This window comes from Mustela lutreola, chromosome X, assembly GCF_030435805.1.
Source record: "Mustela lutreola isolate mMusLut2 chromosome X, mMusLut2.pri, whole genome shotgun sequence".
Classification (NCBI taxonomy): Eukaryota; Metazoa; Chordata; class Mammalia; order Carnivora; family Mustelidae; genus Mustela; species Mustela lutreola.
This window is the reverse complement of record NC_081308.1, coordinates 132432643-132455706: the sequence shown is the minus strand read 5'-3', so window position 1 is coordinate 132455706 and position 23064 is coordinate 132432643. Positions and strand designations below refer to the sequence as shown.

Sequence of the window (23064 nt, the reverse complement as noted above, 5' to 3'; positions counted from 1 at the left end):
AACTCATGGCTGCTTTGAGGACTGGAGGAGAAAACATTCACGAACCATTAGCAAACGGTTATATGCCAAACAATGTTAGCTCACTCTCCCTAAGCGAAGTTCCTCTACTTCTCTCACGAAGTCAGGCAGAAACAACAAAATGACCAGCACTCAGAAAAGTGGTAAAGATAAAAAGAGAGAAAACCATTTTGTTACGCTGTACGGATTAGTGGGGTGAGGAGGTTAGGTTAGAGCCTCAACAGCTCAGAAGGAATATGTGTGAAACCTCAGTTTTGTAAATCTCACCCCTCACCCCTTCGAGTCTTCCAAATGGGAGTGTACTAGATGGTGGTATTCAGCAGTCACCAAGGTTCAGTGACAATTTAATGTTTTTTTATGTCAGCCAACTGTCAGGCTCTAGTTAGTAATGGTGTCTGTCTGGAAGACATTGAAAATGGGAAGCAGAAATTATACCTCTATTAAAAATAGTATGAAATAAATCATTACTTTTAAAACATAGCAAAATAAAAACAAGGGCACCTGTTTAAGGATAATTAAAGTATGATTTAAAATAACCATCATTCATGTAACAGACAAAGACGATACTGATTTCTAAGAACAACAAACATGGGGCACCTGGGTGGCTCAGTCGGTTGAGTGTTTGTCTTCAGCTCAGGTCATGATCTCAGAGGCCTGGGATCGAGCCCCCCAGGAGCCTCCCCTCTTGCTGCTTCTCCCTCTCCCTTGGCCCCTCCCCACCGCTTGTTCTTTCTCAAATAAAATAATGAAATCTTTAAAAATAAATAAATAAAAATAACAAACAATACAAGGCTATAATACTTACCAACATGTGAAGGCCAAACAGTGATGTGAGGGTGGGAATGGTACCAGCCCACAACTCTCATGGGACGACCCGTTAGTTCAGCCAACCTGTGTGTCTGTCAAGGGATTTCCAACTTGCGGGGGGAAAATCTGTGATGCTAATGAGGGCTCAGAAAGCATCCTGAGGTTTTAAATAAACCTATTACAACTTAACTCAATCAAAGAATGAAATAAGGTCAATACCCAGACTTTCCCAGACCTCCCATTTAAAGCCAAAGGTGTTTCTTTTTATAACTAGGATCAACTTAGGGCACTGGCTGCCTCAGTTGGTAGAGCATGCAACTCTTTTTTTTTTTTTTTTAGATTTTATTTATTGGACAGAGAGACAGAGATCACAAGTAGACAGAGGGACAGGCAAAGGGACAGGGAGAAGCAGGCTCCCTGCTGAGCAGGGAGCCCGATGCGGGGCTCGATCCCAGGACCGTGGGATCATGACCTGAGCCAATGGCAGCCGCTTCACTGAGCCCCCCAGGCGCCACAGCATGCAGCTCTTGATCTCAGGGTTGGGAGTTTGAGCCTCAGGTTGAGTGAAGACATTACTTTAAAAATTAATTAATCAGTTAAAATAAAAAAAATAGAATCCATCTGGCTTCCATTAAGGTATATAGTTATATCCTCTTAATCCAATTAGCCAACATTTGATCAGGTAAATGCTCATCACTGCGCTATCGGAAAAGAAGCTTATCTAAATTTTTGGAACTCACTTACATTGTTAACTTGAGTTAATATCTTCTATCCTCTGTCTAGCTCCATCCTAGTCACAGTTTTGAAAAAGAAATACAAGATTTAAAAAATTCATTTGATTTCTCTCTGGCAGCCCGCCAGTGTCAACGATGGCCACTGGGATGGTTTCAGACACCAAATGACCAGGGACCCACCTTGGTCTCCCCATGTGTCTAGAAGTACACCACCAAAGAGTATTTTCTTCTTTTGATCCGGAATCAAAAAGTTCCCATAACTCTACCTGAGGCTCTGAGTTGAGATAAGAAGCTGCCCCTTCTGCTGCCCTTGTGAGACGCTGGTTTGTTTCCCTGCAAATTACTTACATTAAAACGCAATGATTGAAAAAAAAAAACCTGCAATAATCCTTTCTATATAGCAAATCCTAAATTCCAAAGATTTAGATAAGCTTTTAAATAACTTTTTTGAATGCCAAAAGAGGTTACTTAACCTCTCTAAACCCACTCCTTCAGCTTGCAGGCTGGGGAAATTCCACTTTGAGCAGCAGTAACCCGCACAAGACCTTTCTGAAACGCTTAAGAAATAGTCATTGTAACTTCCAAGTGCAGTAACACTCAACAGTGTTTCCAGCCATCCCCCATTATAGGACTGGACTAGTTTCATTTTGAAGTTGTAATATGTAATCACAATAATAACAATAATACAATTATTTTCTGGGAGATGGAGAACAGATTAGAGGCTGCCAGGGGCTGGAGCAGGGGTTGAGGGAGTGGGTGTGATTTCTACAGGGGCCATCTTCGTAGATCTACACAGATCTACATAGATCTTCATGGTGATGGAACAATTCTGCCATCCTGACTACTGTATTGGTTACATATATTAACACATGTGACAAAATGGCAATGGAATGACACACATTGTATCAATGTCAGTTTTCTGGTTTCCATATTGTACTGTCAATTATTTAAGATGTAGCAATTGGGAGAAACTGGGTCAAGGGTACAAGAACCCTGCTATACTATTTTTGTAACTTCCCAGGAATCTATAATTCTGTCAAAATAGAGTTTGAGTAAAAGATGCAAAAGGTACACGCTATAAGACACTGATACATGTGATTATATAAAAAATGTGAAACTAATTTGATTGGAGAAATACATACACACCACGAATAATCTGAGTAGAATCATTATCCTTATCACAAAGGGCTAATTTCCTTAACACTTAACACAGAGTGCCTACAAATTATTAAGGAAAAGATTTCCAAAGCAACAGAAAGATGGGCAAAGAAATGATAATTCTGAAAAAAATAAATGATTCTTAAAAATTCTGAAAAATATAAATGATTCTTAAAAATTAAAAGCTGACCGCATTTAGTCATAATCAGAAAAATACTAACTAAAATGACAAGAAATAAGATAAAGTTTTTTGCCACTCAGATTGGCAAAAATCGATACCTTTGACATACCCTGGCCTGGGAGCACAGAAACAGAAACTTGTGATAACCCACAGTGTTTACGAAGGCGCAGGGCACCAGGCACCCCTGAATACCGCCAGAGAAAAAGCTGGCTAAGCAGCTACAGCTACAAGCACACACAACCTTTGCTCCAGCAGCTCCAGCTCTCAGACCAGACCGTACAGATCCAAGTGCACATTTGTGAACTGCGGGTAAGGTGTAAGGTTACACGGCAGCACAGGAAAGGACTCCTGCCAACCTAAACACCTGCACAAGGACAAAGCAGTCGTCCAGGGTTATATTCTGCACCTCCAAGTACAATGTGAACAACTGTCTGGATACACACTGTTAAACAAAGTCATGAGCTGTTATATATTAGTTTTTTTTAATGGAAAATATTCGTGTACATTTCCATATGCTCAGAATTCAACGGTAGGGGATACATGAAAACCTGAGAACCCTAGTTATGTCCAGGGACAGACCATGAGAGAACTGAGGCATTGAGGTTGGAGAGAAACACTTACTTTGTACATGTTTTTGTACCTTTAAAGTTTGTACTGAGCATGTAAACTGCCTATTTTTAAAAGTTACTTTTAATTGACAAGATAAACTTAATAATAAAAAAACACTGAATTACTAAAAGCCACTGATGCAACTTTAACTTGCTATAGCTGAGGTATGGAGTCCCGATCATAGGGTTAGTTATGCAAATGTCGCATTTGATACTTTTTTGGTTATATTTAACAGGGAATATTGCATTCGGTTTTCAGCAATGCATTTTTTGAGAGGCAGCCTCAAAAGGAAATCTCTTCAAAGTATGGAGACCAAGATCATCTAAGGCCTAGAAATGAAATCATATTAGGAAAACTTGGGAGGGGGACAGAGGGAGCTGGAGAGGGGCAGTGGGGGAATGAAAGGAAGGAGGAGGGAACTCCCCCATAAAGTTCATTGCCACAGGTTTGACCTTGGGATCTTCCCGCATTTAAGAGCAGGAACGTTAGAAATTTCTAATTTTTCTAATAAAAGCCACTCAAAAGGAAAAATGGGAAGAAAATCTGATTAATCAAACAACTGGACCTGTCAGGTAAATATGAAAACTGGGAAAGAGTCACCAGGAAGGAAACCTGCGAAATTTCCACAAGCAGGCTAAGGCAGCAAATGGAGGAGCCTGGCCCAGAAGTTCCAGAGCACGTCCAAACTTCTTATTGACTAGTAAGGATATCTCTGCCTCTGTGGAGGCTGCAGACAGCTGCTCTGGAGAAATTTCCACTCGGTCCTTCCTCTTGTCCGAACGTCGCAAGATGATGACAGAGTGAATGTGGACAATTCTGACGGTGTCAACCTAGAGGGAAAGCCACAGAAATACTTAATTCTGTCTTTCTCCCATAACACATGTATTGTATTATATTATCAGGTTAAAAACTGCATTTAGAAAACGGATGATTTTCTCATGAATAATAGAATATGTCAAATAGAAGACATCCAACCTCAATATATGCATTTCAAAATAAAAACATAAAGGCTAACATTTGGATGAAGGAACAGTGTTCTGAATGATAACTAATAACCATTTGATTAACAACTACGTGCAGGATACTCTCACAGAAAAGAACAAGAGTCAGAGTCTGACAATCCACGGCTGACAATCAGAGGCTGACGTCCAAGTATTCAAAATGCTATCAGTCTGCTTAAGCAGCAGGTATCATACATGAAACGATAATGAAATCATGTAGTAAATCAATGCTACAAGAGCTTAGAGGAAAGGAGTCACTTTGATTAGAAAAAACTCGCCAACAAGTGTACTATTTCCTGACTGCTCTGAGTGTGTGTGCGTGTGTACAAACACAAAGAATTTCTGTAGGTGCCAAACTGATATAAGTAAGATGTCTGGGAGACATGTTGGCCAACTGCTTTAAGTACAGAACTTGAGATGGAATGGCAGACAGTAAGACCAAGAAAGATCAGGACAAAAATGTATGGGGCCTTGACACCATGATCGGCAGGATGCACAGGAAGGAAGGGTACTGTTTCAGAAAGCCTGGATGTGAAGATTTGAGATTTGGATTGAAGAGACAGAAGAAACAGATTTGAGATTCATTACGAAGGCAGAATCCACAAGATTTGGTAACTAATGGCCCTGGGTGATAGAGGACAGGAAGTTGATAAGGATAACCTCTAAAATTTCAAGGTTGAATCTCACTGAAACCCAGGAGACAGATCTAAGTTTGAAAAGGATCAGGAGGGAAGGAAATGAGCTGATCTAGGATAAGAAGATGTAAATAAGAGTCAAGGAATAGAGCAGGGAGAGGGAGCAGGGGTCCAGGCCCAACTTAATGTTTCAGATGAGGCAGACCAAGAAGAGCCAAAAAGGAAGACAGAGGAGTGAAAATCAGAAGTATGAGATGGTTAGGGTTAGGGTTAGGGTTAGAAATATGGTTTACAAGTTTCATGGGAAAACATAGGTGTGGCATTGGCAGATGTGAAATCACAGAGGAGACTCATGAAGGCACCATTAGGCAGCCATTAGGCACATGTGGTCAGCTTTTTGCCTTTTTCCACCAAGTGAAGTCTTTCACAGCTTCAAATTCCCTGCTCACTCTCCCCTCCCGTACAACTGTTTTTATAATACACACGTCTCACTATAGTTTATAGCATGTAGACATAATTTTCTCCTCTACAGAACATAAGCTTTGGAAGGGCAGGCAAGGATCATGTTTTAGTTATATTTTTATCCCCATCAACGGTACAGTGTCTGGCAGGCACAGAGTACACAATAAAGAAAATCAAAAGCAGAGATAGAAACAAGGAACAACAGGACAAAAAGCTGAGTTTTCAACAGAAACTATGAAAGCCTAGAGAGGATGTAGTGACATATTAAGTGCATGAAGACAAGATCCACCAACCAAGAATTCTATATTCAAAGAATGAAGGCAAAATAAAGACATTTTCAGAAGCAAAAACTGAGAGATTTCAGTATCGGCACAGAAGTACTAAAGAGACCTCTTCAGGAAGAAGGAAAACCCCAGATACAGAGGAAGAAATGAAAAACACTATAAAAGGTAAAATATGTGAGTAAATATAAATGAATACTAACCACACGAAACAGTAGTAACAATGCCACAGGGGGCTTAACATATCTGTAGAATTAAAGTATGTGACAACTAATCTAAAGGATGAAATTAAAGTATTCTAAGGTTCTAGCATTATCAGGGAAATGTTATCAGGAAATAGTTATCAGGAAAATGAACAAATCAGGAATGCATATTGAAGGAAAGTGAAAAAAAATGTTGCAACCGGGAGGCTCCCAGTGAGATAATAATAATAAATAATAATAATAATAAAGCATATCTGACTGACTCAAAAGCCAAGAAAAAGAGAAAAAGCAAACAAGCCGGTCTAATACAAAGCAAAAAGATAAAGCCATAACCCACATATATCAACAATTACATTAAATATAATTGGAGTGTGATCAGACTAGATTTTTAAAAAACTAAATGCTGCTAATAAGAAAAACACACTTTAAATATCAGTATACAAAAAGACCAAAAATAAAAGGATGGCAAAGATAAGCCATGATAACATCTACTAAAAAGATAAGATCACTGAATTCATGAAGTTTAGTATCTATTTGACCAGTACAAATCAATACAGAATTCCAGATGAGGGCATGGACTCCTGAAAAATAAAATTACATCATTAAGACTGGCAATGTATTTTAGTAGGAGTTGATGCCCAGGGTGACTTTTTTCTCTCTCTGTTGTAAGATAAGATTTCAGTGCCTAGAGGAAGGAGGAAAAGAAGTTCAGGATAGGATGGCAAGACCAGCCCAGACACAGATAAAAAAGAAAATAAGACAAGTATAAATAAAGGCCACAAAGGACTCACAGATGTCCCTGAAAGCCACAGGTAGTTGACGGGCTTGAGGCTTAGGGTTAGGGTTAAGGTTAGGGTTAGGAATGACCCTAACCCTAACTCTGTTACAGTCCTAGTCACATAAAATATTCCAGTTTAGCTAGACTGGCCCCACGCCTTTTCACTCTTGGAACTCAAGTACTAAAACCCAGTTGCTTTTGCTCCTCTGTCTTGGTACAGAACAAGGGCTAGCAAAGTTTGGCCTGCCCAGCCTCCCTTGGGCAAAATCTGGCCACGTTGGTTCATTTATGTATTGTAGCTAAGTAACTGCAACAAAGTATGTATTTACCATCACGCCCTTTATAGGACCTTGAGGCCCCTGGCATGCCTCTCCATGGCTCACAGGCAGGTAAACACTAATTTCCTATTTTAGGGAATGTATGTTCATTCGTACAACATATGTTTATTGACTATATACTTGTACGTAAGGCACTGCATGAAGGCCTAAGTACAGAAAGATGAACAGGATACAGTAGTCATGTCCAGGAAGAGAGATAGGTGAACAGCTCGAGGACAGCACACACGCACTCAAGGAGCAGTCGGAGCACAGAGAACCCTTTCTAACCTAGCCTACGGGTCAGGGCAGATTCCTTAAAGGAGACAGGTGGCAGCTGCAAGGGATAAGGAGTTAACCAAGCAGAGGAGAGGGAAGCAGTCCGAGCATAAAACCCAACAGATACAACGAATGGAACAGTACAACATAACCTGGAAAATGCTGTAATTTACCATGGTTAGAAGTTGGAAATAAACAGAAATGATATCAAGAAGGCCCTGAATGCTTAACTAATGGAGCTTCATCCTAAAGGTAATGGGAAATGCACCAATTTTAAGCACACTTATGTCACACTTACGTTCTCAAAAGATCATACCCTAAGCAACCAGAAGAGAGGACTAGAGGCAAGAGACTGGAGGCAAGACTGGGGAGAGGATAGCAAGTGTTCAAGAACAGAAGTGACAAGGACCTCCAATAAGGTGGCCGCAGTTGGGATGAGGTGCTGGAAATAAAACGGAAGCAAACTACAGTTGTGAATGGCTTTGAGTGGTGCCCAAACACGGCTGCGTGTTAGAATCGCCTGGGGAAGTTCTCAAACTCCTGCCGCCGAGGTCTCACCCCAGACCAACAGAGTTGGCATCAGGATTTCGTAAGCTTACTGGGTAATTCCAAGGCACCCCCAGGCTTGGGAACTACTGTGGTGGAGGAATGTTGGAGTGGGTTCGAGCAAGAGGGAAGGTTTAGTTTTGAACATGTTAGTTTAAGATGCCTCTGTCCAGCTAAACTTGAAAGAGGCAGTAGAGTATGAAGTTCTAGAGCTTGGGATAATTGATATTACTATTATCTACTAGATATTAACAAAATACTTATTGGCTACCTGCCATGTGTCAGGCACCTGGAAAAGTGCTTTCCATTTATTAACTTGGTAAATATTTACAACAACGGCCAAATTATGGAAAGAGCCCACATGTCCATAGACTAATGAATGGCTAAGGAAAAGGAGGTATATGGTGTGTGTGTGGGGTGTGTGTGTGTGTGTGTGTGTGTGTAGGAATATTAGTCAGCCATAAAAAGGATGAAATCTTGCCATCTGCAACTGTGTGGACAGAGCTAGAGTGGATTGTGCTAAGTGAAATAAGTCTATCAGAGAAAGACAAATACCATACGATTCCATTCATATGTGGAATTTAAGAAACAAAACACGAACATAGGGGAAAAAACAAAGAGGGGCAAACCATAAAACAGACTCTTAACTATAGCGAACAAACTAGGGGTTGATAGAGGGAAGTGGGCCGGGCATTAAGGGTACTGGGCATTAAGGAGGGCACTTGTGATAAGCACTGGGTGTTGTATGTAAGTGATGAATCACTAAATTTGACTCATAAAACCAATATTACACTACATGTTAACTGGAATTTCAATTAAAACTTGAAATTAAAAATAACTATCTAAATAAAAATAACTCCCCAGTGGACAGGTTGGTTCTATTACCGTGTCTAGTTCACAAATGAGTGTTTTCGTATATTACCCAAATTCAACTCTCCCAACAATTCTATGAGGTTAGTCACTGTCATTATCCCTGTTTTACAGACAAAGAAATCAAAGCTCACAGATGTTAAGTAACATGCCCAAAGTCCCACAGTGAGTATCAGAGGAAAGATTTGAAGCGAGATTGAACTTCAATGTTGTAGCTAAAGCCATAGGGAAGGTAATGTTGCCCAGAAGACATTCTGGGAAGGCAAGGAGGCCAAGCCAAAAACTTGGAGAATACCAATATTTAATGCGGAGGATGAAGAGGAGACCATAATGGACGGGAGGGAGAGAAGAGGAATAGGGAGATACAACAAAACAGAAAACCCCCAACAGTTCAGCGTTCCAAGGAGAAAGATTTAAGATTAGCACCAAGAAATAATCCACTGATACAGCTATGGGGAGGTGGCTGGAGAGACGGAACTGGAAACCAGAACTTGGTATGTGTGACTACTGAAGGTAAAGAAATTATAATGATTGTAGCCTATTCTTTTAAGAGGTCTGATTATTCAAAGGATTCTAGTAACTACAGGGATTGAAAAGTTATTTTTCTTTCCTTTGTAAAATGAGAGTAATTTAAGCACATCTGTATCCTAAGGGGGAAAAAATGTCAAAAGGTTGAAGACTCAGAAGAGAGGATATTTGATGAACGAGTTTTTTGAAGAGCTCTGGATAGGAAGTAAACTTCTTTCCTTGATATGGGAAGAAAGGAGGCAAAGTGGTTAACATGGAGAAGTTTGGATATAGGGGTAAAAACTAGATGGAGTTGTTTGGCCTGATAGTTTTTATCACGCCCATCATCTGCCTAGCAGAGAAGAGGCCATAATTTATTTTTACTGTATTTTACAAAAGCAGTGGCCTGCAACACATTGGAAACACAACGAACCAAAAAGTGAATGTTGAAAAGCATTCTACTAGACCATGAAGGCTAGAGCATGCCAGAAAAGGTGAGGCAGGATTGTAGACAGGAAAAAAGTCACGATAAACTAAGAAGTATGAGTTATGCATAGTTTGCTTACAGCAAAAGGTTGCCAAAACAGGAATTGGGACTTGAGATAAGGAGGTAACAGTGATGTGAAGGAATTCACAGATCTCAAGGAAGCAAAACCAGCAAAAGTTCAAGGAAGCAGGGAGAAGGGCCAGAGATCAGGCAGAGAACGGCAAGGAGTGATTCGTCATCTGAATTTGCTGCAAACAGAAAAATTGGGTTCCAGTCCCAGTGAGTACACTCTTCATCTGGTTTTACTGGAGAGAACATCCTACCCAACCATAAGTGCAGGCCTGCGCAGATCGGATTAATCCTGGGCTGAGATCATCAGAGTAGGAAAGAAATCCCTCCCCAACTGCAAGTTTCTATCATGCAAAATTCTAGCATACATACCTTTTCAGCAACTGTGCGTATTTCAGTTCCAGTATACGTAAATTTGGAGTCACTCCTTTTGGGGATAAATTAGGGGGAAAAAAGGGAACTGAATTTTGGAATATAAAAAGATATTAAAGCAAAGTAACAAGATTTGCAGTGAATTCTTAGCAGAAACAAAGGAAGAGTGCCTAAGTACATAATGTGTTCAGTGGCAATGTGAAATTCCTAGAATACCCGGTATTAAAGAGGTGGGCTTGTGAAATACACACTCTGCTATGCTTTGAAATTTAAATAAACATCACCTAAAGCTTTTGCCTCCTGAAGCACTCAAGTTTCTGGCCATATGAGATCATTTTAGAGCCCACCAGAGGGAAGGAGCAAGCCACTGACAGTTTAGATGCAAAGAAAATTACCTGTATTTCGTTGTCATTTCAGGGGAGACAGAACATAAAGCCACAAAATGGAATGTAACAGCAGTATACAAGTCATACAAAATTCTATGTGTACGAGCTTTCATAGGTTCACTCATGATCTTGGTATTACTACCCATATTTTTTCCAGAAGATCATACATATATCAAACTGAAAATTCTCCAAGTAGGAAGTAAGGTGGAAACCAACCTTCAGAGTTGGGGTGGAATTCAAAGTGTGTCAGTGAGGGAGCTCCGGACTCATAATGGTAAGTTAAAATAGAAGTTGTACACGATACTGCCAAGCTTGTCATCATTTTGAGTTAACAGTAAGATATAGATTAAAAGATATGAGTAAAGAAATATATTCTTACCTTGTGTCATCATTCAACTAGAGTGGGAAAAAGCAGAAAACATTACTGATCACATTACGCCCGTCTGATGTACAGGGATGGAGATTCTATGAAACGTGGGTCATGTGTTCCTGTATACCAGCATGAGAGGCTGGAGAGTTCTTACTTCGGATTATAGTCAACCAAGGTATGTCTTCTCATCGTCTTTCTCCTCTCTGCAACACTTAACCCCGTGGAAACCTTTGCGTCTTTGGAACCCTCTTCTCTGTCTGGTTTTCTGATACCCTTAGAAGGCGTCCCAGAAAGAAGACTGGAGTCGAGGCCAGGGACCCTAACCGTGGTTGGCTGCTTCCTGATACACTCCCGTCCTCATTATACTACAGTGTCTTTGCGGCCTGACTCGCGGTTTTGGTCAATGGGGTAATCACTCGATCTGGAGAAACTGCAAGGCCCACCCAGAGGATTATGCAGATCGCTGTGGCGTTGCAGGAGACTCAACGCGGGTTCAGCGACAGAAGGCACGGGGCCTGCACTACCTGATCATCCCAAGTCTCGGTCCAAGGGTGTCGGTCAGAGGTTCCCGTAGCCTCCGCAGCCCTGGGCGCCGCCGACACCCAACCCGGGGACACGCTGCGTCTGCTCAGCAGGGTTCCGGTCAGGCTAAGTGACCTACTCACCTCCCCTATACACAGCCCCATCACCTCCTCCTTCTCGGTGCTCAGAGCGTGGTTGAGGCAAACTAGGAAAGCATCCGACTCGAGATGAACCGCTTGCACCGCTTGTACCACCTGCACCGCCATCTTGGTCCGACCCTGCTCACGTCCGCCTCGGGCCCAATCCGGGCCTGGCCAACCGGGTGCTTCGGCGCGCGGGTTCCGCGGGGGCGGGGCTAGGGGAGCGCGGGCAGGGCAGGGCGGGGCGGGGAGGGGAGGGGCGGGGCTCGAGGCGGGCGCGCGGGGGCGGGGCGGGGCCGGCCCGGCGGCACCTGGGAGACGCCCGCGCCGGTTGGGGCAGGCGTGGCCGTAGGGCGCAGGGCGGTAACCGGCCGCGGTCGGGGCGTCAGGCCCGGTGGCGGGGAGGGCAGGGAGGCGGCGCTCGCGGTTCGCGGGCCGTCGTGCTCTGAGAGCGGCGCCCGAGCGGCGGGGCCGGCGCCTCTGGAGCGCCCGCGCCCATTTTGCCCGCCCGCTGAGGAGAGCCGTACGCGGCCTACACGCTCCGGGGACAGCCCTTTGAGGTGGCCTCGCCGCGCGCGCCGGCCTCCTGAGCCAGAGGCACGCTCCTGTGAAATTCGGTCCTAAGACAGTTCAGGTCTTATTTTATTTCGCTCGGTTTCCAAGTTACGGCCCTGAATTTTGTACAACTCTCCCTGGACCGCTTCCGGTCGCCGGCCCTCGCCTCCTAACTTCGGTTCGGGTGACCTCGGCCCGGGATGCCCCTCGGCTCGCCCCGGGCTCACGTCCCGATCGCGGCTTGAGTGGCCCAGGGCGGGGAAACCTGGAAGTTTTAGCCTCGCTGCTCCTGAGGCGGATTAATTAGCCCGAGAAACATTATATTCATGTGAGTAACCTCTTCCAGAAACAGTGCTACACTGTATCTGAAAAAGTATCACTCTTAAGCTTGGCTGCTGCTGTGTTCTACATAGGCTCGTAGGGCTCCTACGCGTTCGCTGCAGGGCACGGGAATGGGGGCCTCCAGTTGTATTAAAGGTCTGGGATGTCTCGCGGTCGATATCCACAATGTCAATTTCCTCAGCTCCTCTTGTCTCCATATCAGACGTGGTGAAATTCCATGGAAAATAGGTTTTCTTTTCAGGAATGTCAAACGTGCCACGGGTAAAAGTACAGCTCTTTCAACTCCCAAGACTAGGGATTACACGTGGGTTGTAGGAACCGTGCAAAATCAGAGTGTTTATGTCTGTTTTCCCTTCCCTGCGCAGTGTTGAAACCAGGCAGGCATGGCAGTACTGGAAAGGGAACATTCCCAACGTGCTCCTTGAGGAGGTGTTGATGCTTTGCTCTTTTCTCCCAACTCAGTTCCAACCCAAATCCCCCCACAGACAGGGTCCACATCCAATGATATTATCTCTGACAGATACACCGGCAACCCCCATTTTTACCTAACGCAAAAGGATCACACGGCACCTCTTTCCATGATTCATCTTGGTAATGATGAACGTTGGGCAAAACTTAAATTGTGCAATTACATTGGACCCATCAAAATTTTCTCTTAAGTCTCGGTTTTACACCATGTAATAGTTATGTTTGTGACACATATATTAGTTACTGTTTGTGACTTGTACGCCCTGCCTTAATGGGACAACAACGGCTCTTCTCATTATTATCTTTAGCAATGGAATGTATTGACTTTATAAAGTGCCTTTAGGCACCTTCAACAACAAAAACACCTTATTTTTCTTGCTGGTGTTCGTCAATCTCAAATATTATACCAACATTCTCTAACTTTTATAATGCTCGTGGCTACATTTTACAGTTCTAAATGTTTAAGTAGAGTACAGAAAAAGACTATTACAGCATACTTATTTTTTTGCTACCTTTCCATGTAAACTACCCAAATGGGAATCAGACTGTACAATTCCTACCTGTGTTCTGACTTCATACAAGTCACCTAACTTCTCTGTACCTTACTTACTACCTTCATCTGTAAGTGGCCATAATAACAGTATCCATAAAACATAAAATAAGTAAATGCTGACCATTATAATCAATACGTTGTTTATTGCTCATTTTACACCTCAAAAAACAAGTGTAGAGACGTTAACATGTCCCAATTCCCACTGCAAGTAGCAAAATCAGGGCATGTGTTCTTAGTAACTTCACCCATTGTGATTAAATCAGTTGATTAATTCACTTCAAAGAAAATAACTATGTTCAACCAGTTAGTGTTTACAAATTGTTCAAACACCTGGAAATGGAAGTAAATTATACTTTTCATAAGGAAGGCTTTCTATGTCGTTTATCATCCATTTAACATGAAATTTATTAAATTTTTCCTCCAAATGAAATTATGAAATTATTTCCTTACTAGGAAATAGTGTGTCTAGGCCAGTGTGGTCTCTGGCCATGACATCAAGGTGACCCCCATGGGGACTATCTGCTTTAGTGCCTTAATGGATGATAAAGCCATAAAAGCACTTTTTGAATCCATTTGAATTTGCAGATGGTAGTATTCCTTTGGAGTGGAGGAGGTCTATATTAGGTATTATATTGCATATTGTACCTGAGTTTATCTTGAGGATTTTAGAGATTCATCTTAGTTCAAGATGTTCTGAATTTTGTGAACAAGTTTCATGTGCAGAAGAATGTTCTCTAGTCAAATGAATTTGGGAAATGTTAAAATAAGGTTTCTTTACTGTGTGACTGGCCAGAGGTTTTACCACACTTATGAGCCTTGTGACTATAAGATTCCCAAATGTATCTGACCAAGGAAAAAGTTAGAGGCAAGTGTTCCAAGAAGGACATTTTAGGGAAATGGTTTCCAATTTATACAACCTGTGATTGTATGATCCTTCATCTTAATCTTAGGCCTTCAGCCTTTGGCTTGTGCTCATGCAGCAGCTTCACCGTGAGTGGTGACACACATAAGTGCAGGGTCACGAGTGGGAATTTGTTCCTCGGCTCATCCTACAGATGCCCAGCATGTTGGCCTTTAGGTCCCAGCAGCACATCACACGGCCTTTCTTCTGAGAATATTTTGTAGTGACTCATAGGCCTCTTTGTTGTAATTCATAGTAACTGAGACTATCATCTCCAATTTATCTGCCCTCTATATCACTGGAATCATTTCATTTTGATGTCAGTGCAACCAGTAAAATTTTGCTTTTCATTCAAAACAAGCTTAAATGTCGATATATTAGTTGTTGACTATCTGTGAAGGAGAGATGGTAGTGAAACTCTTAATACTTGGTTTCTATTTTTTTTTAATGGCCATACTTATTTCTTTTGTACTCAAAATATATATATATATTTTTGTTTGTATCTCTCCTTTCCACAGCCCTGGGGAAAAGGAGAGGCAGAACAACTGTATCTGCTAAATGGAAAAAAAATGACTTTGACAGAATATATGGTTGTATAATATACCTAAAGAATCTGTCTCCACCCACGTATATGTGGTCTCTATCTGTTTCCCCTCTCTGCTCCGCGTACATATCTACTCACTCCTCGTGCACAGGAACACTGACTAGTATGGACACTTCAGGTGCCCAGTACTACTATATCATTCCTTTTATGGAAGACCTTATAATACTGTATTTGAGGGGAGACAAGGCTTGTGAAATAAGCAGAGCAAATGTGCAAAGGCAATTTATAATTAGAGGCCAAAATATGAGCTTGAGCTGAGACATAAACGCTGCAGTAGTCCTAGGAGACCCGAAGTTTTCCTAGAGAAGGCAGGCACCTGCATCTGCCATAATAGTATTGAGATAGGCAGAATGGCTTGTGGAGGCATGTTAGGCAAGTAGAAAGCTCAAGCAAGGATTTGGAGCTAGAAATGAACCTACTATTTAGGGGAAAGTTTGTCTCAAATATAGTGGCAGTGATGCTTGCTCAAATTGGTGACAGATAGGATGCAGCAACCGAAGAAGAGGATGAAGTCCAAGATAACTTGCAAGTTTTGAGTCTGCGAAATCAGGAACCCTAGAGAGAACTGGGATTTGGTGAAGGAGAAGGGGTTCTTTAGATGAGTTTGTGATGAGAGAGCCCAGTAAGATGGGTTAGAGAGCCTTACCATGGGCTCAGAGCCAATTCCATTCAGGATACAATGGGTGAAGCAACTATGATGCTCTGAAATCAGACCATTTAGTACATCTCTAAAACACATCTTCCTCTACTACTAGGGAAGGAGAACTAACAGTGATAAGAAAGAAAAAAAACAAAAACAAAAAACCTTCTGTCCTTGAAAAGAGGGCTTGGTTTGGCTCAATTAGTTCTTTCAGGCCTTTTCCTTGGCTGTATCATACCGTGTTCTGGCATCTCATTTGCTCTTGGCAATCTCAGTAATGGTTCAGCAACCTTCAGAGATGTGCCACAGTTCCTCTCCTGCCTAAAGGCCACCTAGTGAGAATAGGAGGCGTTTGTTCAGTGGGGCAGATCCCCCAATGCCGTATCTGCTCTGTCAGAGGAAGAAATACAGTGAAACCATGCCATGATGCTAGGAGCCAGGTACAAACTATTCATTCCTGCAAAATGCAGGTCAAGTAATCGCAAGGCCCTGAAATGAGATCCAGAGCTAGGCAGAAAACCCTTATGGGGTTAGAGCCGACTCTGCGTTATGGAAAGAGTTTGCCCAGGAGATTTGCTTCCTTTACACCTCTCAAATGGTGGAGGCCTTTTCTGGCCTTCTGACTTGTGAAATCAGAATTAAAATGCACACCTCTGTGGAGAAACGGGTTCCAGTGACATCCTGAAGCATTATTAAAATGAAACAAGGACCTAGATGGATAACCATCATTTGCTCTCCGCTCCCAATCACCATGATCCCCAAAGTCTTTTGCAGCTTCAGAATCCCATGATGCTACCTTAAATATTTTCCTTAACATGAAAACCCCCTTCTGGAAATGCCCAACTGCTATCAGTAACCTTTCTAAGTAAGCTGATAAATAGGTTGTTTGTCCTTAAAACAAACTTTGAATTTTAATTTAGAAAGCGATGCACATAATTCAGCCTTCACAGTCCTTTAAAATGGAATTGCTTGAAAGGGGCTTTTACCTGGGGAATATGGCACACGCATCCATCGCTGCCCAAGTAAGTGTGCACACTCCATCGCTAACTGCATTCAGTTTGTGAATGCAGAGACTGACAGCACTGCCCAGCTTCCTGAGGTGCTAGTCCTACATCTCCACAGAGCTCCCCACTGAGCTCGGGAGCTGAGTGCTTCACAGGCAAGAGTTAGCGCGACCTGAGGCTCTGCGGAGTGGCACTTGAGTGTCTTGATAAGGTGGCCTCGGCTCCGCGCAGGCTGTGCAAGTAGACATGTAAGAGTTTTTGTTCTGGTTGGTGGTTGCTAGTTCCAGGTCACCTTGCTCACTGGTGAGTTCATTCAAACCCGAAAAGTCACACCTGTGTCCTGTGCGCGGGTGCTGCAGGCTTAGGTGGAGAAAAGCAGGGCTAGAATTGGAACCCAAAGCCCAGAATGGCAGGAGAGGATGTGGGGGCTCCACCCGATCACCTCTGGGTTCACCAAGAGGGCATCTACCGCGACGAATACCAGCGCACGTGGGTGGCCGTCGTGGAAGAGGTAGGTGTTTACATTTTGCTTATTTTTTTAAATTGATTTTGCTTTTAAGCAACTTGGTTTCTAACCAGTCTCAAAATTCTGAAATCTTTGCTTTTATTTTTGATCATTTTTTTCCATTAGGAGACGAGTTCCCTAAGGGCACGAGTCCAGCAAGTTCAGGTTCCCTTAGGTGACGCAGCTAGACCAAGTCACCTTCTTACCTCCCAGCTACCTCTCATGTGGCAACTCTACCCTGAGGAGCGCTACATGGATAACAACTCTCGCTTGTGGCAGATCCAGCATCATTTAATGGTACCCATGTTGCTTAATCATCTTCCATTGTACTGGGGGCTCTTACAACAGAGAACTCTATAAACTTTCTTTTTCTGACAGGTCAGGGGAGTACAGGAGCTGTTGCTTAAGCTTTTGCCTGATGATTAACCTGGTATGTATTTCTATTTCTCCCCTGTTCTCCCTTTTTCTTTTTCACTCTGTTTGTTTGGTTGTGATTTTAATGATCTACTTTGTTTTCCAGGTGCTGGGATTCTAGGAAGATATGCTCCTCTGTTCTATTCAGTATAAGGCAATCACTTCATCCACCACTGCAGTGCACCCACCTGTGGGCCTGGGGGGAGGGACTGGGTTGAAAAACTGCTCAAGAACACAGAAGCTTAGGAAGGGTCATGAAGAACACCACAAGTGGAACTGCAGAGAGGGGGTCACACAGGCAGAAAGCAAGTCAAAAAAGCACTTAGTCAGGACATGTAACTTGAAATTGACTCCTTTGGAAATTGCCATAGAACCATTAATGGACATCATCAGCTGGAACTGGGATCTGATGAGTCCCACAAAAGTCAGCACCTGCTACAGAACAGATGCCCCGATCACCAAGGACTTGGTACTGGTTTAGAGAGAAGAGAGCAGCTCCTAGCAGCATCAACATCTATGTGTCGCTTATTTGCCCTGCGCAATTCACCTGCCTTTCCTTCTCCCGTCCTGTAAATATCCCAGGTTTTGCTCCAGTGTTTCCCCTCCCAGTACTGACCTAACTCGGATCTTACGGAGAACTTAGGGGGCTCTGAAAAAAGAGGAGGTTATTTGAATTAATGAAATGGGCTACAAAGGCTTCTGGGCCTTTTTCCTTTCTGAAATTGTGCCTTCAAATTTTTAGAGGTTGCTAATCAAAATCGTGGGCACTTAAATTCATTCTCTGGCTACAGATAAATAAGTTGGTTTCTATAAGAGCTCAAAAAATTATTTTAGCTGCTTAACTAGCACCTTTCTCAGGAAGTAATAATAGCACCAAATATTACTGATTCCTAGGAAACCATTTACTACCTGATAAAGAATTTTCTGAGTTAAAGTAGTCATAACTGTTTATGTACATTAAAAGTAAGGTTTTATTTTTTTAAAAAATCTTGTATTACTGCCTCCCTTCCCGGCTAGACTATTCTGTGCACTTAAGCCTTCCACTAATGCTTTGAGGTACATAGGGATGGCCCCCATTTTACATAATAATAATTATAAGGAAATCATACGGAAAAAAATAATAAGGAAAAAGGCTCAAGGAGTTTAATCATTTACCAAGGGTGGTTCTGCGAATGATATATCTGAGCAGTGGGCAAGCCTATTGGTCTGTGGCATCGGCTCCTTTAACCTGCAATTGGTTTATGATATTCAAGATGAGGTGATTGAATTCAAGGTTTTATTTTCATGTAAAGCTATTTATGTCTTCAAAACTGAATGAAATGGATATTATAAAAAATACAGTTGATTCATCCTATGAATGGGAAGAGTATTTTTTAGTGCAATTGTTTTCTAGCATACCTGGTTGTCTCAGAAGAAAATCCCATCTAGAGGGGCTTTCAAGTCTTTATGGATAAAAGACAAAATAAAAATCGTTTCTCTTATTTTAGTTTTCTGGATATGCCGCAGAAGGATCCGTGCCAGAAACAAGCCTGTGAAATACAGAAATGTTTACAAGGTAGTATGTTAAATGCTTTTTTATATTTTTCCACTTTATCTGTGAACCAACTACAAGAGACCAGCTTTTCTTTTTATCAGCAAATGATATGAGCTCCTCTCAAAAGTAGTATTTCTGTAATTATCCTGAAGATTTTTCTCATTGTTTCAACAAAGATGCAGAAAATACAAAGTGATATGATCCAAGCTTCATGTTCGCGATCCTGGTTATACGTTAGAATCTTTAAACTACATTAGACTAAAATCTTTAAAACACATTAGAACTTATAAAAAAAGCTCTTGCCTAGAACAATTGAATCAGACTTCCTGAAAACGGGTTCTGGGCAGGAATCAGTCTAAAAAGCTAACCAGGTTATTTTAATGTACAGCCAGAGTTAAAAATTACTAAGCTGAGTGAGCAAAGTTCTTTCTTAAAAAGATTAGTTTTAAATGGGTTGGTTATACTTCACTGTGGCTGAAAACCCACTTTTTAAAAGCGATCAGATTAGAAATGGGGGTTGAAAATGCAATCGGAGTTCAGGCTGCCAAGTCAGCAACTAAGTCTTTAAAAAAAGCAAACTTCAACTAAAGCATATTTGATGTGATTTGTCCACTTGATTTTCCCCCTAATTTGGTTCTAAATTGGCCAATAAGTTTGACCAAGTGCTAGAGGATTTTTTTTAATCAGTGAATGATTATTGGCAGAAGAACAGATGGAAAAGCTATAGAGCTTTCTGAACTTCAACACTGATGTTTTTGTTAACTTTTCCCATTAGTAAAGTAATAGAGAAGGGTCTGAAGGAAAAATGTTAAGAACTTACCCAAAGATTCACTACTAAAGAAAACCCTTGTTTGTCTACTTCCTTCGCCTTTTAACTTTCATTCTTAGACTTTTCATTTTATGATGTGAGCAGTATTTCATAAAATCTTAATCTACAATGTTGATGTATAATGATAGTAATGCTACTTTATTCATCCTTTTCTTTCCTCCAAATTTAAGAAAAAGGAAAATGTTTTTCACAGCTTCTTCTCCCAAATAAATTCTTACCTTATTTGAATTAGCAACATATGGATATATGTATATATATCAGGACTGAGTTAGCATTAAGCACAGCCATAGTGTTTTAAACATATTAAGTCATTTAGTCCTTTCATCCATGAGGTGGATGCTGCTATGACCTCCGTTTTATAGATGGATAAATTGACACAGAAGTCAGATAACTTGTCTAGTAAGGGGTGCAGTGCGGGTTTGAACCCTTTTGGTTTGACTCCAAACTTGGACTCAGCCACTTTGCTATATTCTTTCTAGTCAGAATTAGTGCTTGTTTGTTTTTTAAAATCTGGGACTAACTCCCATGCACCCCATTTTAGCACTGGGGGACTTGGATCGACTGCAGCTGACCTAGAACCTTTAGGTCAAGTTCTCCCTGACTTAAGGTCTGTGTATAGTAGGAGCTCTACATATATTTTCTGTAGAGGGCCAAATAGGAAATATTTTAGGCCTTGGAGGCCCGGAGGTCTTTGTTGTAGAGAGTGTAGGTGGGAATGTGGGTGTGTATTTGCAACCCTTGTAAAATGTAACCATTCTTAGCTCATAGCTGTAAAAAAGCTCCCTATCCAGAGACTGCAATTTCCCCCTCTCTGTTGCACAGACTTGGTAGGGACATCCCACAGCCACCACTGTCCTAGAAAAGGGTATGTAAGTTATTAACCTGAAAGAAAAGGAAATTTATATGTAAAAATACCTTTCAACCACTTTTATTTTTTTTTTCTTTTTAAAGATTTTATTTATTCAACAGAGAGAGATCACAAGTAGGCAGAGAGGCAGGCGGAGAGAGAGAGGAGGAAGCAGGCTCCCCGCTGAGCAGAGAGCCCGATGCGGGGCTCGATCCCAGGACCCTGGGACCATGACCTGAGCCGAAGGCAGAGGCTTTAACCCTCTGAGCCACCCAAGTGCCCCTCAACCACTTTTAAATCATGCTTTTTTTCCCCCCTAATTGTCCTGTTGACTGGTCTGTACATCAGAAAGAATTACCTCTTTCTTCCAGGTCTGTAGATAAAATGAAGTGAAAAGGAGTGGGAAGCACTGATCTAAACTTCCCTGCATCTGAGTTCTATGAGATCATGACTAGGGTCTGCCTGTCTGTTTTGCAGCCAACAACTACATGGAATCTAAGTGTCAGGCTGTCATCCAAGAACTGCGTAAGTGTTGCGCTCGATATCCTAAGGGAAGATCTCTCGTCTGTTCGGGATTTGAAAGAGAGGAGGAGGAAAAGCTGACACTGAAGCCGACATCAAAGTGAAGTTCTGCTGAAAAGTTAAATGCTGCACCATGTATCCACCAAGCAAGTTTGTCTCCCTCTTTCTTTGGGCCAGGTAGCAGCACATATCAAATTAAAAAGTCAACTATAAAAGTTAATGAATATGCCATCTATGCAGAACAGATAGAAATATATTAAATATATAGAATGTAATAAAACTGAGCTGCTAAAATAAACCTGTTAAGTGAAAAATTTTGGTTTGGTACTTGCGATATTGTGACTTATAAGAAATATATATTTGGTCTTTTTGTCCTTTCCTGGTACACAGCTCCTAAAACCCTTGGAATTTCCTAAGTGATAATAGTGATAAAGGTGTCTTGTCACATTATTGAGGTGACTTTTGCATAGTAACCTATGCGTGAGGACTGGTTGCCAGGGGAACCAACCCTGTGATTAGAGGGTTGGAACTTTCAATCCCACACTCCCCTTACCTCTGGGAAGGGGAGAGGGACTGGAGGTTAAATCAGTCACCAATGGCCAATGATTTAATCAGCCATGACTGAAATGGAGCCATACAGAAACTCCTGTATGTGGGACCTTGACCTTTATACCTCTTCATCTAGCTGTTTATCTGTATCCTTTATAATAAGCTGGCAAATGTTGAAGTAAATGTTTTTGAGTTCTGTAGTTAACTCTAGCAAATTAATCAAACCTAAGGAGGATGTCCTTGGGAACCTCAGATTTATAGCCAGTGAGGCAGAGGACAGGTAACAATCTGGACTTAGCAATAGGTGTTTGAATTTGGTGCAGTCTTTTAGACTGAGCCCCTAACCTGGGAGATCTGACACTAATTCCAAGTAGATAGCGCCCTAACAATTTTGTAGGATACCTAGTCAGTGTCCACTGGGAATTGGAGAATTGCTTGATATAGATGTTAATGAGTTGTCTTTAGCCTTTGAATTTGGACTACTAGTACCATTCATAAAACTCGTCCTGTGTCAGGTGAAAAGACACCCCTCCAGTGCCACAACCATGACACGTTCAGACTACATGCTGTTGAATTTCCAGTAATTCAGAGCACAGTGTCCTTCCAGATGCAAGTGAGAGCATTTCTTTCTACTTTTATCTCCCCACTGCAGTGCCTAGCAAGAAGACACTTAATATTTGCTCAAAGGGTGGTAGGAAAGGCCTAGAAATGATTCTTGTAATGTTTAACAACCCCTAATTTATCATGAGAAAACTGAAAAAACAAAACAAACAAAACACTTCGTTGGAAGGCAGGCAGCAACAGAATTCTTAGGTGTTTTATCTATTATAATCAAAACGTTACAGTGAACCCTCATGTTAATACAAGGCTGCTGTAGGAAGCCTGTTGACAGTTGTCAGTGACTTCATGTGGTGGTGGTAGAGTGACAGTATCAAACAGGCCATTTGCTTTCCTCAAACAGGTGCTAGAACCACCATCACTCCAGCCTGCCCCCAGAAGAAAAAGATGACTTTCTAAGCAGAGGCAGAAACAAAAATTCTGATATGTCCCTGTCTTAGTTCATTCGGG

At 41.9% G+C, this 23064-nt stretch overlaps 3 protein-coding genes across 7 annotated transcripts in view; 2 read left to right on the top strand and 1 right to left on the bottom strand.

The window, feature by feature from the left end:
• Positions 1-11938, bottom strand: part of BRCC3 (BRCA1/BRCA2-containing complex subunit 3) — a 55416-nt gene extending 43478 nt beyond the window's left edge. The window contains exons 1-5 of one of the 3 annotated variants that reach the window (XM_059156687.1): positions 11733-11938; positions 11077-11093; positions 10312-10366; positions 4218-4337; positions 824-911 (exon numbers count right to left, since the gene is read on the bottom strand). In XM_059156687.1, the coding sequence (XP_059012670.1) occupies positions 824-911; positions 4218-4337; positions 10312-10366; positions 11077-11093; positions 11733-11855 (403 nt within the window). In that variant the 5' untranslated portion in view covers positions 11856-11938. The remainder of the gene's footprint in view (positions 1-823; positions 912-4217; positions 4338-10311; positions 10367-11076; positions 11094-11732) is intronic. The other 2 variants (XM_059156684.1, XM_059156685.1) reach the window with 2 other exon arrangements.
• A 534-nt stretch (positions 11939-12472) lies between these two features.
• MTCP1 (mature T cell proliferation 1) lies at positions 12473-17961 on the top strand. The gene is made up of 5 exons (XM_059156739.1): positions 12473-12612; positions 17156-17307; positions 17428-17598; positions 17680-17731; positions 17822-17961. The coding sequence occupies exons 2-4, from the start codon at positions 17203-17205 to the stop codon at positions 17725-17727; spliced, it is 324 nt and encodes a 107-aa protein (XP_059012722.1). The 5' UTR covers positions 12473-12612; positions 17156-17202; the 3' UTR covers positions 17728-17731; positions 17822-17961.
• Positions 12473-21761, top strand: CMC4 (C-X9-C motif containing 4). 3 transcript variants are annotated; one of them, XM_059156742.1, is made up of 3 exons: positions 12473-12612; positions 19203-19270; positions 21403-21761. In XM_059156742.1, exons 2-3 carry the CDS (start codon positions 19213-19215, stop codon positions 21549-21551), a joined length of 207 nt encoding a protein of 68 aa, XP_059012725.1. In that variant the 5' UTR covers positions 12473-12612; positions 19203-19212; the 3' UTR covers positions 21552-21761. The 3 variants fall into 3 exon arrangements, with proteins under 3 accessions (XP_059012725.1, XP_059012724.1, XP_059012723.1); XM_059156741.1 differs by lacking the exon at positions 12473-12612 and adding an exon at positions 18154-18284; XM_059156740.1 differs by lacking the exon at positions 12473-12612 and adding an exon at positions 18293-18973.
• The last annotated feature ends 1303 nt before the right edge of the window (positions 21762-23064 follow it).

Bases quoted from the DNA above. Each gene is read 5' to 3' on its own strand.
- MTCP1 (XM_059156739.1), top strand. From the start codon at position 17,203: ATGGCAGGAGAGGATGTGGGGGCTCCACCCGATCACCTCTGGGTTCAC. The intron at 17,308-17,427 runs GTAGGTGTTTAC...TTTTTCCATTAG, and splicing joins GGGTGGCCGTCGTGGAAGAG to GAGACGAGTTCCCTAAGGGC. The intron at 17,599-17,679 runs GTACCCATGTTG...TTTTTCTGACAG, and splicing joins AGATCCAGCATCATTTAATG to GTCAGGGGAGTACAGGAGCT.
- CMC4 (XM_059156740.1), top strand. From the start codon at position 18,888: ATGATATATCTGAGCAGTGGGCAAGCCTATTGGTCTGTGGCATCGGCT. The intron at 18,974-19,202 runs GTGATTGAATTC...CTCTTATTTTAG, and splicing joins TTTATGATATTCAAGATGAG to TTTTCTGGATATGCCGCAGA. The intron at 19,271-21,402 runs GTAGTATGTTAA...TCTGTTTTGCAG, and splicing joins AATACAGAAATGTTTACAAG to CCAACAACTACATGGAATCT.